Source organism: Palaemon carinicauda, chromosome 36 (genome assembly GCF_036898095.1).
Source record: "Palaemon carinicauda isolate YSFRI2023 chromosome 36, ASM3689809v2, whole genome shotgun sequence".
NCBI classification, from domain to species: domain Eukaryota; kingdom Metazoa; phylum Arthropoda; class Malacostraca; order Decapoda; family Palaemonidae; genus Palaemon; species Palaemon carinicauda.
In genome coordinates this window covers 58,517,649-58,532,648 of record NC_090760.1, presented here as the reverse complement: position 1 = coordinate 58,532,648, position 15,000 = coordinate 58,517,649, and the positions used below count along the sequence as shown (strand labels likewise).

The window sequence follows — 15,000 nt, the reverse complement described above, 5'->3', positions numbered from 1 at the left end:
TGAAAAAAAATAAGACTTATCAATATAATTTTGAAATATTTGAGAATGACATGAGACAAATATTGTGCAAACCGATGTGTGTGATAAGAAAAAAATACTTTTCAATATAATTTGAAAATATTTTAGAATAATATGAGGCAAATATTGTGCAATCTGAGGGGTATGACAAAAATATAAGACTTTTCAATATAATTTTGAAATATTTGAGAATAATATGTAACAAATATTGTGCAATCCGAGATGTGTGATAGAAAAAATAAGACTTTTCAATATAATTTGGAAATATTTGAGAATAATGTGAGACAAATATTGTGCAATCAGAAGTATGTGAGAAAAAAAAGAAAGATAAAATAACTAAAGACTTTTCAATATGATATGAATATATTTGAGAATAATACGAAACAAATTTGTGCAATCTGAGGTGTGATAAATAAAAAAAAAAAAAAAAAAAAAAAAAAAAAAAAAAAGAACTTCTGGCTGAGGGATTTGCAGGTACATATTAGAGATTACATTTTTTCAGTCATCAAGCTGAGTTTAGATTTGCAATTCTACTGACTGATGGATTCGTAAGACTCGCTCAGACTTTGGTTAGTCCCACTGACAAATTCCAAGTGATGAATATTCATTATACAGTATTTCTCATTCATTTGATTATTTCGCGTCGAACTTATTTGTACATTGGTTATATAAATGGAATATTAGAGAGAGAGAGAGGAGAGAGAGAGAGAGAGAGGAGAGAGAGAGAGAGAGCTGGTTATGTAGTTTGAGATTAGGTTACTAAGTTCTAGTATAGCCTCTTTCTAAACAATGCTCGGTAAGCTTATACTTTTTTCATCTTCATTGTTATTATTATTATTATTATTATTGTTATTATTATTATTACTATTATTATTATTTATTTTGCACCTTGATTAACATAAGATATAGCGTGTTAGTGGAATGGTGGGGAGTGGATTAGGAAGATAGTGAATTCCACTACTGTTAAATAGAAGCCAGAAAGAAATTCATCGTGAAAAGATAGTGAATCTTGAGAGAGAAAAGTAGAAAGGAAGCTACAAGTAGAAATACAAGGAAACTGGATTAAAAGAGGTAGGGAAGGCTAAGTGTGGTGGGAAGACAAGGAAATAAAAAATAAAAAATAAATTACTATAAAATACCTGATAGAAATAGGGAAAGAATATGGGTTGAAAATGAGAGAGAGAGAGAGAGAGAGAGAGAGAGAGAGAGAGAGAGAGAGAGAGAAGAATGATTAATTCGTGATGACGTTACAACTTCACTTCTCCATTTCACTGGTGTCAACTATAAGGCAATAAAGGTTATTCAAATTTGAATATGGTCCATATTCAAATTTGAATAAAGTTGATAATCAGTTTAGAAAAGCAAAACATAGTTTATTACTTATGATTTCCTAGAAAATAATTCAATAATTTCATTACATTAATATCTACAATAAGAAACAATCACACACCCGTAGATATTCTCACAACTACCACCTAATTACCATTTATTCGCGCAGTATCGAGTAATCTAACAAACTCGCAAAGATAATTGAGGAATAAACCAACAAACAATTAGTTTTAGATGTGAAATATGTAAATATAGATTTGTAAATATCATATATGAAATCAACCTTAGATTTTAATGGTGGTTAAATACGAATAAATTCAGTAGGATGATATAAGCGGAATTGCAAGTGGTCCTTTATGCAGGGAAACATCAGAGGTGCTGACTTCAAAGAGAGGTACACTAACTGAGCCCATGATGAAAGGGTGGCATTTCTCTTCTCACTTTTATTCAAATATATGATTGGACCTTAAAGATACTGGTATTGAAAGAAATATTGAAGTTCAGAGGGAAATATCATAGGAGAAACCAGAAACCATCAGGCAAAATAAACATAAGACAGGAATTTGCATGTTATACAATTGCAAGCATGGTAGAATAAAACAGGTTGTGTGGAGCAGTGAGAAAAAAAAAACAATATCAGGAGGCATCCCCCCCCCAAAAAAAAAATAAACAATAACGGTATTAAAATTCTTAAATAGCAAATCTCAATAGCTCTATGGTAAATAAGAACAAATATCAAGTTAACTTATTACGGTGATAATTGAACAAATAGGGAACCTTTGTAAATGTTTTGTTCTTGATACAAAAAATTATTTCGAAGAAAACTAATATACAAATTTTACTAGAGATAGACGGTATATTAGATAAGTCATTTAATAAATTTATTCAACATAATCATCAAGAGATTTTTTTATTTTCCTAAGATCTCCTTCCCAGACATCTGTCAAGAATAATGAATTCTCTAACTTTGTAAGAGGAGATTTATTTGAGTTGGGAAATTAAAAAATGGGAGGATGAAAACCTTTCCTAACCTGACTCTCTCTCTCTCTCTCTCTCTCTCTCTCTCTCTCTCTCTCTCTCTCTCTCTCTCTCGCAAATACAGGAGAGAGACACCCACATTTCTTGGGAGCTAGTTGGGTGAGTAAAATTTGTCCTATTTTTCAGGAATGCTCTTAATAGGATAAAGGAATTAATGGCTTATATTTCAGTCGTATGAGACGTGAATATCTGTTACGCTGATTGTCTGCTTCATTCTTCCTTTAGTAATAATGCTATTTATGGAACTCCATTTGTATTCCCAAACAGAGAAACTTCTCAGAACTTTTCCAGAAAACCTCAGTGGGATACAACTATGGGTGGTAGTTGAAATTATGATGGGAATTACTCTGGCTATAACTATTCATCACAATAATATATATAGCTCTGTGTGTTTTCTTTATTAACCTCCTGAAATATCTGTAAACATTCCAGTTCTTTAAAATACTTGATTCATCTACCGAATGAACATTGATATTTGTATGTGATTGATAAAACAAGTATCGATTCCTTAGACGTTTGAGCAGAAATTTGGATGGCGAACAAAGACCAGATTTTAGAAAATTCAATTACCATCTTTTTTATCATTGTATAAAAAAGCACACTAACATCGATAAATTTTTATTTACAGTAATACTGTTTTATCAAAGATTAATGCAAAGTCAACAGATATGAATATACAGACTTTATGTTTCTATAAATGAAAGATCTCCAAGAACTTTTAGTTACAAGTTTCTTCCGAGAGAAAAAATCTTTTATAAATAAAAGCTTTATATTCGTTACCCTTCAGAATATAGCTGTCCACTAACTTTCTGGTTCATTAAATCTGTTACCCCAAAAATGCATAACCTGGTGTCATGTTGCCAATTATTAGAACTTTTGAATTGTTTAAAAAAACGGTTTAACAACATCATCCTTAAGATGACCTCTAAATGTCATTCACTAACATTTGCCTTTAGCTGTGGAATGCTTGTATTACCAAGATTCTGAGTTCTCAGTTCACTGGTAAAAAATTGCCGTAAATACCGGTAAAAATTCTGGAATAGATGTTGCCAGGCATTTACCGTTTTAAAAACGGATATATTGACGTTAAGGAGTTACATTACGATCACGAACCGTAAGGGATAATATCAAAGTAGGCTAATAATTACGGTCAACTATTTCTGAAAATACGACTGAGAACCGTATATTTTTACGGAGACTTCAGACTAAAATTATGATTTTTGAACATTGTTGACTAACTTCATCTAATATCAACAAACACGTCTTCATCAGGTGACTCTGGTTAAAAATGTCTGCTTCCACCAATTATTTATTTCTAGTTTTATTAATAAAAATAAATGTCTATTTGATTATCTCAGAACTATTTATTCTCTTTGTATATAACATTGAATAAATAATTTATTTTTTGCTTCGTAGATAAGAGTATATGTGTATTTAAGTGTCTAAGAACAGTTTATTTTTCATCTATATAACATTAGATATATAATTTAATCCAGACTTTATAAAATAGGAGTAAATCGGCATAAAGGTGTCTAAAAAAAAACTATGCAATTGTTCCCATACTATATTTAATTGAATAAAATAGTGCAATTTGTACTAGACTTTTTTCTGCACTATTAGTAACATTTGTCATTATTATTCAAAAAAGAGAATACCTAGACATACCCCCTGCTGGTTGTACAATAAATATAAATTACACAGACTTCTAACATACAAGTTTTTTACATTGGTTAGCTCTTGGGTGTGCACGTTTAACTGATTGTTTTAAGTCCAACATGTTATTATTCATAACCCTTAATGACCTCGAATTAGAACAGAATAAAATATTCTTTTTTAGAATAATAAACTTATATGAAGGTTTGTATTTAATGCTTAATTAATAATTCGGTTTCTGGAGTATCATATTTAATGTTTATAAGGAAAGAATTTCTATACCATGAATTGTTTAACTTTTTTAAATATTAATGTTGAATTTAAAACATTTTATTGCATTATATTCTATTTATTATGCTGTGATATATCAGATGATCGTTTGTCGATTAGTTTACTTTGTATTTCACTGTTCCCTTGACCTATATATATAATATATATTTTTATATATATATATATATATATATATATATATATATATATATATATATATATATATATATATATATATATATATATATATATATATATATATATATAAATATATATATACATATACATATATGTGTGTATATATATATATATATATATATATATATAAGTATATATATATATATATATATATATATATATATACGTATATATATATATATATATATATATATATATATATGTATGTATATGTATATATATATATATACATATATATATATACATTTACATATACGTGTATATATATATATATATATATATATATATATATATATATATATATATATATATATATCACTACCACTCGGGATTTTGATCAATTTACATATCAACTACAATTGCATTTAATATCAGATTTTATCTTTGGGAATGTATATCGAAAGGATATTTATTCATAGTTAATGCTTCTGGCTGGGCGAAGATTCGAACCTAAGCCTCTTAGCCAAAACTATGCCAGAAGAGACTCTACCAATCGAAGGATATACATAACCCACTTATTTTTAATTCGGGAGTTTAGTGGTTTATCCGGAAGAGCTTTTATTCTCGATGATGCATCTGACTGGTCTGCCAATTTCGTGCTAAAGTGAACTGAAAATTCTCTAAATGGGTAACTCACAGACACCAATCTATTCTCATACACTACCACAAAGTGTATCATAGACACGATATGAATAAATTTTATTTATTTATTATTTTTTTTTTTATTTATTATTTATTATTTATTTGTTATCTGTGATCAATACCTTAAGCTTGGTTTCAAGGTACGAGCTTGAGAATTAATTTGAAATATGACACACATGTTAAAGATGTATTAACCCTGGACAGGTATCGTTCTTGGACACCCCTATTTAGGTATTTAGGGGTCGAGCTCGACCCCGACTCTCAAAAAAAATAAGGAAAAATTTAGTTAAGCATCAATCTGTATTGTTTGACTTGATAAAAATACTTCAAAGAATGCTAAAAACTACTGAAAATATAAATGATACCCATCTACAAAATACCTATTTATTGGAAATATATTAAAAACTTAAGTATAAGAAAAGACTTTACATAAATATTCACAAAAAAATAGAAATATACATATACGCATAAATCCTTTTAGGGACACCTTCTTAGATGAAAAATCAAGAGCGTGTAATTGCTGGAAATGAGTTGGACCCATAGAAGTCAAGATCTGAAATGAGAAAAAAAGGTAAATCTTTTTGGCCAAAAACTAGTCCAAGTTTCACTAATTTTTTTCTGGTACCTAAATGAAATAGGAAGACACTAATTTCTTTATAGAATAAACTCATAATATCCTAGAACAGAAATACATAATAAAATGTGCACTAAGATGTAATTTACTGTTATATCAGGGGCGAGATCTAAAGGTCATTTATTGACGGCCTAGTTTCACAATGTAAATTTCTTATGAAAATCATTGTATCTCTTATAAAATATGATATTTATACATTAAAATATACCAAAATATCACAAATTCTATACAGAACAAGGATATGCCAACTTACCTTTCGGGTATGTCAACAAAATGGCCGCAGACCGCAACAACTCTTACAGCCCAATCTACCACTCGAAATGGAGAATGGGTATGTAAATTTCAAGGTGTTATTTATTTATCTAATTATTAGGGGATTGGAATAAAACTGATATGATGGCTTTCTGGATGTTTGAAAATTATTCTTATCATATAAAATTTAAATTGTTTTTAATAGATTTTAGATAAAAAATGGGTGATATCTATTTTGTAAAGATTAAAATTTCAGTATTTATACAAACAAGTAGTAAAAAAAAAAGAAAGTTTTATGATTTAACCTAGCTATAGCTATCAGGTACAGTTCAGATACAAGACAGTTTGAAGCTATAGACAAAAAGGCTTCCTGCTCCTCAAACAAGTGGTGTTTGTCATGTGGTCAGTCTTAGGTGGGAAGCTATGACAGTGAGTCCTTTCAGGAAGCTTGATGTGACCAACACAAAATTGATACCATACTTACAGCAAGAGGAAATAGAATTAGTAACTAATAAAAGTAAAAGGATATCAAATAGCAAATTGGTAGCCAATCAAAGTAAAATGAAATCAAAATAAGAAACTGCTGACCAATAAAAAGTAAAATAATATCAAATTGTTATATATACATAAAGTATGATCTATAATAATAATAATAATAATAATAATAATATTAATAATAATAATAATAATAATAATAATAATAATGATGATAATAATAAAACACTATATAGATCAATTTCAAGTACCTAATACACATAAGAAATATATTTAGAAATACGAAGGAGAAATTATCAGAGAAATAAATATCAAACAAATGAAGTTGCAAGCTCCATATTATCATCAACATCTCTTTTTAACTCCATTAGAAGTGTGTTGATGACATCCATGCTGATGGAATACTGCCTGCTGGTCATTATTGAAGATAAATTCAAAATAAATAAAAAAAAAAATCAGAAATTTGCAAAAAATTAAAAAAAATCAGAAATTAGCATTTGAGGGAAAATGGACCTCATGGCAATATATGGCATATAAGCCAAAACCAATGTCATGCAAGTGGTAGACACACCATTCACCCATACTTTCCAACTATAAAGAACCAAACAAGTATCAACACTGTTCGACAATTTATAATTATGTAATAAGTTTGCTGTTTGATCACTTACCCCTATTTAGGTATTTCAAGGTCGAGGTAAACCCCTGGGGGGGGGGGGGGGGAACGGGGAAGGAGGGAAGTTAGACGAAAATCAGTCCTAAAGCAGACAATGGCATGTAGACTAGTCACCCCTTGCAGGTCGATTACTTCCATATTCGAGACAGCTGATGATTTATGAGAAAAATAAACGGTTTTGAACATGCTGTAGGGGTCGCGTACGACCCATCATACCTGTCCAGGATGAGGGGCAAAAAGCAATCCGTATAGAATTATGATTCTGTAATATGTATTATACAATATGATTTAGGTCAGCCTCCTGCAACGAAAAGTTAAAGTTATATGCTTTAACGTGTGTTAAAATCTGAAAAGTATAATATGGGAAGTTATACATGTACATTTTCATAGATTATTCAATTTTATTAATTCTGGTGAATGTATCAGCATAATAGATTTAGATAAATTCTAGAACCTTCCTTGAGGCAAGCCCTACAAATCACTTTCATTACGACAAGAAATTAACCAATGAAAGAAATATCACTGGTGTATATCGGGAATCCTATTAGGAATTCAATTGACAATCATACAATTAGTTGCTTGTAATTGAAATTAATTGTCTGAATGCAAACAGTTAAGTGAAAGGGGAGTGCCTCATGAACATTGATACTTGAAGAATATAAACGCAATTGAGATAACAAAAAAAAAGTTCCACCTTCCACATCTTGGTTATACTTATTACACTGATGTTTTTTCACGTGTTTGTCTGTCTTTTGTTTGTGGAAATTGATTATCTCCTTTGATAAAGAAATAAAATCACACTTCAGACTGGTCAGATATCATTAAAAAAGTAATTCTTAATTCTGAATATATATCAGGATATATAAAAAAAAAATATTAATACAGTTAAATTCCATATTGTTATTGATGGATGCATACTACTACAAAGCAAAACATGTAGCTATTTGGCTTTCGACCTCGGAAAATTTTAATGTACAAGACCATTTGAAAATTGTCTTGCCCTTCAGTTAAAAGCAATAACGCTCATAATGTTACTCTCTTTTTGCAATTGAGAGATTTGAGAGATCGTCTAGACCTGAGGAACGAAACCCATGGCCTCAGCCAATGTCATTGAAGCAGCTGTTGAGGGAGTAATCCTCCAATAATATGTGCAATGAATGAGTTGCCAAACAGATTGCAGATGCTTCATGATCTCCAATATCTTTGCTGAGTTCCAGTATCAGTATTAACAGATACCAGTCCCTGACAAAACGAGGGTATGAAAATATGCAGATGAAGAGTAACAAGATTCTTGTCAAATATAGAGATATAACAAGATTCTGTGTATAACTTATTTTCAATTATATACGTTTCCTATATTTATGACCTCCAGGTACTAGTCCAGTATTTAAAATGTATCCCACTTTCATGTTTTATTAGTAGTGGCTACCTTCCACTAAATACTTTAACTTAAGGGTTGTTTTCCCAGTCATATCACAGTGTAACCATATACCCTACAAGACCTGCAAAATCAGTTTATCACTTGATCTTATAAACTTTCAATATTTAGCATATCAACAACAATTAAAGTGTGTACAGAATTTGTTGGCGGCACGTTATGTAGCAATTCTCTTACATATTTTGGACGTCAGGTTTTGATAACTTGATGAGTTATTACACATACCTTAATATCCACCCTATCTTTAATAGGCAGCTATTGTAATTGAATTATTAAAAGGGTAATAATTTCTCTGTTTATTATGTTGTTTTATTATTCAATTTGCACTTTGAGTAGATTGTAGTAAATGGAGTGGTGCAATCAGGCCTTGTAATAATACATTTTATTACAGTTTTCTCTAAAGAATGTACTTAAAGATACTTTTTTACGAAAACCAAAATATATACGCTAGGTTCATGAATTTTACTAGATACAGGGTTTTTTCTATATTAATTTGGATGTCATTCAAGTTTCTTGAGCTGTTTACCTTTCAATCACTATAAACTTATTTTTATTTTTATTTTGTTTTACTTTTATAACTCATCCATTCACTAAACCTAGTAAAATTTAGTTTAAAGTCTCAAAAGTATCATAAATATCATCGTTTTTATGAAGATCTTATAATGTTTATCATTCGCAAATCGTCAAAATTTCCCTTCATGACTCTATAGAACTTTTGATAGACTGATAATATAGCTACAGAATAAGAGTGAGCCTAATGCACTTCCCTGCGGTACCCTTCCGTTTAATGGGTCATATGATAAATGAGAGTTTCTAATTTGTACACAGTAGTTTCTGTCTACCATATAGTCTTTTAGATATTTAAAATCTAGATCTTCAATAACCATGGTCAATAAATCATTAAGTAGCAGTTTATGCATAACTGGATCAAAACTAGCACTAAGCTCTAGCAATATCGAGGTAGCACATTTGTTCTATTCTATCATTTGCACCATATTTACAACAGAACAAATAGCTGTGTGTATGCTGACTGGTTTTCTGGTAGTGATTCAATTCTTTGTAAGTGACTATTTCCTGGTTGAGGAATAACACAATCTAGCACTTTTGAAATAATGGATAGTTTCTATAAGTAGGGGTGTTTGAAATTAATTCCTGATAATATAGAGCACCTTCCAGAACCGGTTTAACTATAATCACTTTCTCAAATTTAGGGAACGTATTACTATTCAAGTAATTATATCCTCAAGACTAGTAAAGTTTCTGTCTCCAATCACTTCGGATATTGTCATCCGATCAATTGTACAGCTATTTTCCTTTAAATCATCAATAATACTGGTATTTTCATCTTTTTATATCATTAAGTATAGTTAATTTTAGCTATATATCTGATACGGAGTTTTTGTGAATGATTCAATCATATTATTATTATTATTATTATTATTATTATTATTATTATTATTATTATTATTATTATTCTTAAACCAGAACATATCAAAGTACCTGAAGCTCTCAAATCTACATTTCAGATAGAGTTAAAAAACCGCTACGAGATTCTTGAAAATTTAGAAGACCAAAACAGTAATGAAACTGATCTTGAAAACTTGAATAATAACATCATTATCCCCCTGAAAGAAGTAGCAAGGAAGTTCCTGGACACAAAACCCTCTGACAACAGCAAATTCTCGGAAGACACAAAGAACCTCATGAAAAAACGGAGAAATCTCAAGCCCCCATCAACAGAGCGGGAGAAAATTGAAGCAGCAGAACTAAACAAAACTCTACAGAAAAAACAACGAGAAGACCTTCGCAATAGAACGACAAAAATAATTGAAGATGTCATCAAACAAGGCAGAGGGTTTAAAACAGCAAAAAGAAATTTCGGCCAAGGAAAGCTGCAATTCACTGGTGTGCTAGAAGAAGATGGATCCCTTACAACCAACTGTGATGGAATAGCTAAGCGAGCAAGAGAGTACTACCAAAAGCTTTACTCCTAAGAAAGACCTCGTTACCATCTTCGTGAAAGAGCAAATCAACACAAATCTCATCACTTTCCAGAGATCACAGCAGGCGAGGTGCGACTAGCTGTCAAGCAAAAGAAAGAAGGGGAAAGCACCGGGACCAGATAACATCAGGTTAGACCTAATAGCAGATGCTGATGAGCCAATCCAGGTCAGACTGGCGCGACTATTCAATGAATGTCTGAAGAAGAGCAAAGCGCCAGAAGAGTGGAATAAAGCTATCCTCATTCTACTCTACAAAAAAGGCGACCCCAGGGACATGAACAACCAATGGCCAATCAGCCTCCTTGATGTTATTTATAAAATTTTCACCAAAGTTATTATCAACCAAATTGTAGGAAAGCTTGATGAAAATCAGCCAAGGGAACAAGTGGGCTTTAGAAGAGGCTACTCCACAATTGACCATCTACAAACAGTAAACCAAATTATTGAGAAAACAAATGAATATAAGATACCACTAGTAGTAGCACTTATAGATTACACCAAAGCTTTTGACACTGTTGAAACTGAGGAGGTCATGTCAGCGCTGGAAGAACAGGGAGTTGATTCAGTTTACATTAATGTACTCTGTCACATCTATGACCATGCAACATCAGTTATTCGCTTCCACAAGGACTCTGAACCATTCCAACTCAAGAGAGGTGTCAGACAAGGGGACACTAGCTCACCCAAACTGTTTACTGCCTGCCTGGAGAGAGGTTTTCAACAACTCAACTGGCAAGAAAAAGGAATAAAAATAGATGGAGAATATCTAAGTCACCTAAGATTTGCTGATGACATCATTATCATTGCTCACACCAAAGAGCTTCAACATATGCTCACCGAGCTAAATGAAGCAAGCAAATCAATTGGCCTCCACATGAACTTCCAAAAGACCAAAGTCATGAACAATAAATATACTGAAAATGCAGATGATATACTTGAAATTGAAAACCAACAAATTGAGGAAGTGGACCACTACATCTACCTAGGACAACGAATCTCTCTACATGACGCCTGTAAAGAGAGCGAAATAAAAAGAAGAATAACCCTCGGTTGGCAAGCGATTGGAAGAGCCAGTAGAGTGTTAAAAAATAAGAAGATTCCTTTCATCTTAAAAGGAAAGTCTATGATCAGTGTATCCTCCCCACTGTCACCTATGGGGCCGAAACTTGGAATCTAACAAAAAAGCTTTCCCTTAAATTACGAAAAATGCAGAGGGCATATGAGAGAATTATGCTAAATCTAACATGGAAGGATAGAAAAACAGCTAAATGGATACCTCACGTCAAAAAACTAAAGTAATGGATATCCTTGAAACCATTAGCAAGCTCAAATCGAACTGGGCGGGGCACATTGCCAGGATGACAGACAACCGATGGACATCACGAACAACCTTCTGGACACCCCCGAGGATACACAAGAAACCGAGGAAGACAAAAAACCCCGTGGCGAGATGACTTAGACCAACATAAGCAACAGTGGCACAGAATAGCTTGCAATAGAAATCTGTGGAGGAACCTGGGGAAGGCCTACATCCAACAAAGGATTTTTGAAGGCTGAAATGATGATGATGATGATGATTATTATTATTATTATTATTATTATTATTATTATTATTATTATTATTATTATTATTAGCTAAGCTATAACCCTATTTGGCCAATCAATGTGCTGTAAGCCCAACGGCTCTAACAGGGAAAAAAAGGTCAGCAAGGAAAGGAAACAAGAAAACAAATAAACTACAAGAGAGGCAATAAACCGTCAAAATAACACATATTTAGAATAGCAACATTAAACTAGATCTTCCATATATAAACTATAAAACTTCAAAAAAAGAGAAATAAGATAACATAGTGTGCTCGGGTGTGCCGATAAGAAAGAGAACTCTACTCTAACACAGTGGAAGACAATGATACAGAGGCTCTGGCACTACACATGACTAGAGATCAATGGTTTGATTTTGGAGTGTCGTGTTCTATGAAGAGCTGCTTGTCATAGCTAAAGACTCTCTTCTACCCTTACCAAGAGGAGAGTGGCAACTGAATAATTACAGTGAAATGAAGAATTGTTTGGTAATATCAGTTGTAAGGTTTATGAATGCAGAGGAGAATGTGGAAAGAATGGGCCTGACTATTCGGTGTATTTGTAGGCAAAAATAAAATGTGTAGTAACCAGAGTGGGATCCAATGGTTTACTGTCTGGCCAGTCAAACGACCCAATATCTCTCTAGTGGTAGTACTTCAATGGGTGGTTGGTGCCATGGTCAGCCTACTACCTATTAATAATTAGACTATCTCGTATGACCCTGCACAGTCAGTTCCTGTTCAGCAAGAGCAAAGTGATTTCCAAGCCCTAACAGCTTCCATTGTCACTGACTGTAGAGCTCCAACTAATCATGACATTTCACATTTATGCTGAGAAAGGGTATATTCATAAGTAAAAGATTACCACTCGCCCTCCTGCATATGACCAGATTGCCACAGGGAGCCTCCAAGACCTCCTTTTGAAGATGAGGTAAGCACATCTACTAACCTTCTGCCTAAGTAAAATGAAGACGTTACCTCATCCTCTAAGCAAAGAACTTTCACTCCCCCTTTTTCACTGCAATTGATTTGATTTCCTAATCAAAATATGAAGGGAAATCAACATAAACTAACCCCTTGCCATAGTTAAAAACAACTTCTGCTGACTTGCAACCTAAATAATTTCTTTTGATGTAATCTTTGAAATGGCGAAAAATTTAAATGTGGATCTAGAATCCACATCAGGTTCTAGATTATCTCCAAAATATAATAAAGTCGTCCATATAATAAGATATATGTGGTGAAAATTTCGTCAAAATCCGTCGAAAAGCTTTGACGTAACTGTGTCCACAGACAGACGGTGAGAAAGATAAATCTGGATTTACAATCCGGATCAGGAACCGGATCGTCTCCAAACGTTAATGGAGTCGTCGATAGACTAAGATATATTTCTGGTGAAAACTTTGTCAAAATCCGTCGAGTAGTTTTGGCTTAAGGATGGCAGACATACAGACAGATAAATCCAGACCTAAAATCCAGATCTTGAACCGGATCATCTCCAAAAGTTAATGGAGCAGTCCATTGACTAAGATCTATCTTTGGTGAAAATTTTGTCAAAATCCGTTGAGTAGTTTTGACGTAACCCTGCCCAAAGACAGACAGACAGACAGATACATCTGGATTTAAAATCCAGATCTGGAACCGGATCATCTCCAAAAGTTAATTTGGTGGAATTTTCGTCAAAATCCATCAATTTCTTTAGACCCTATCCTTTAAATGGTGAAGAATGCTAATTCGGATCTTGATTGCCGGATCTGGGTTATCTCCATAATTTACTGTGGTCGTCCATGACCTAAGGTCAATCTGTGCTAAAAATTTTGTCAAAATCCGTAGAGTATTTTTAACGAAATCCTGTCCACAGTGAGACAGGCAAACATGCAAACAAATTAAAAATATATAATCCTAATCGATTTTATAACCTCCTTGGCGTAGGTAATAATTAATATATCGTCAATATTTTTTTCTCACCATTTGTTCGGAGGCATGTACAATCTAAGAAACATAAACCTATAAATTGCCATTGTTTCAGTTAGAACAGTAAGTCATACTTCAATTTGGGTACCGAAATTATGGGAATGTTTTGTTTGAGAAGTTGATGAAATTGTCAAATTGATATATATTCTTAAAGGGTTTCGAGGGATATTCAACTTCCCAACCCTACCATTTGACTAAAAAAAAATATATAAAAAAGTCCAAAAGTCCTAAAACAAAATATATACCCCTAGTGATATTCACTGAATACATACATTTATATATATATATATATATATATATATATATATATATATATATATATATATACATATATAAATATATGTATATATATATATATATATATATATATATATATATATATATATATATACATATATATTTATACATATACATACATATATTTATATATATATATATAAATATATATATATATATATATATATATATATATATATATACATACATGTATATATATATACACACACACATATATATATATATATATATATATATATATATATATGTATATATGTATATATATATATATATATATATATATATATATATGTATATATATGTATATATATGTATATATATATATATATATATATATATATATATATATATATATATATATATAGATAGATAGATAGATAGATAGATAGATATATATATATATATATATATATATATATATATATATATATATATATATTTAGGAGCATATGGACTAAGCTATGCAACACACGCTTTCACGTAAAAACACAAATATTTACTCACCA

At 31.5% G+C, this 15,000-nt stretch overlaps 1 protein-coding gene across 1 annotated transcript in view; it reads left to right on the top strand.

Moving 5' to 3' along the window:
- LOC137628653 (uncharacterized) overlaps positions 1 to 10,634 on the top strand; it is a 25,398-nt gene extending 14,764 nt beyond the window's left edge. Inside the window, exon 2 of the mRNA XM_068359805.1 lies at positions 10,273 to 10,634. Coding sequence (XP_068215906.1) covers positions 10,273 to 10,634 — 362 coding nt within the window. The remainder of the gene's footprint in view (positions 1 to 10,272) is intronic.
- The last annotated feature ends 4,366 nt before the right edge of the window (positions 10,635 to 15,000 follow it).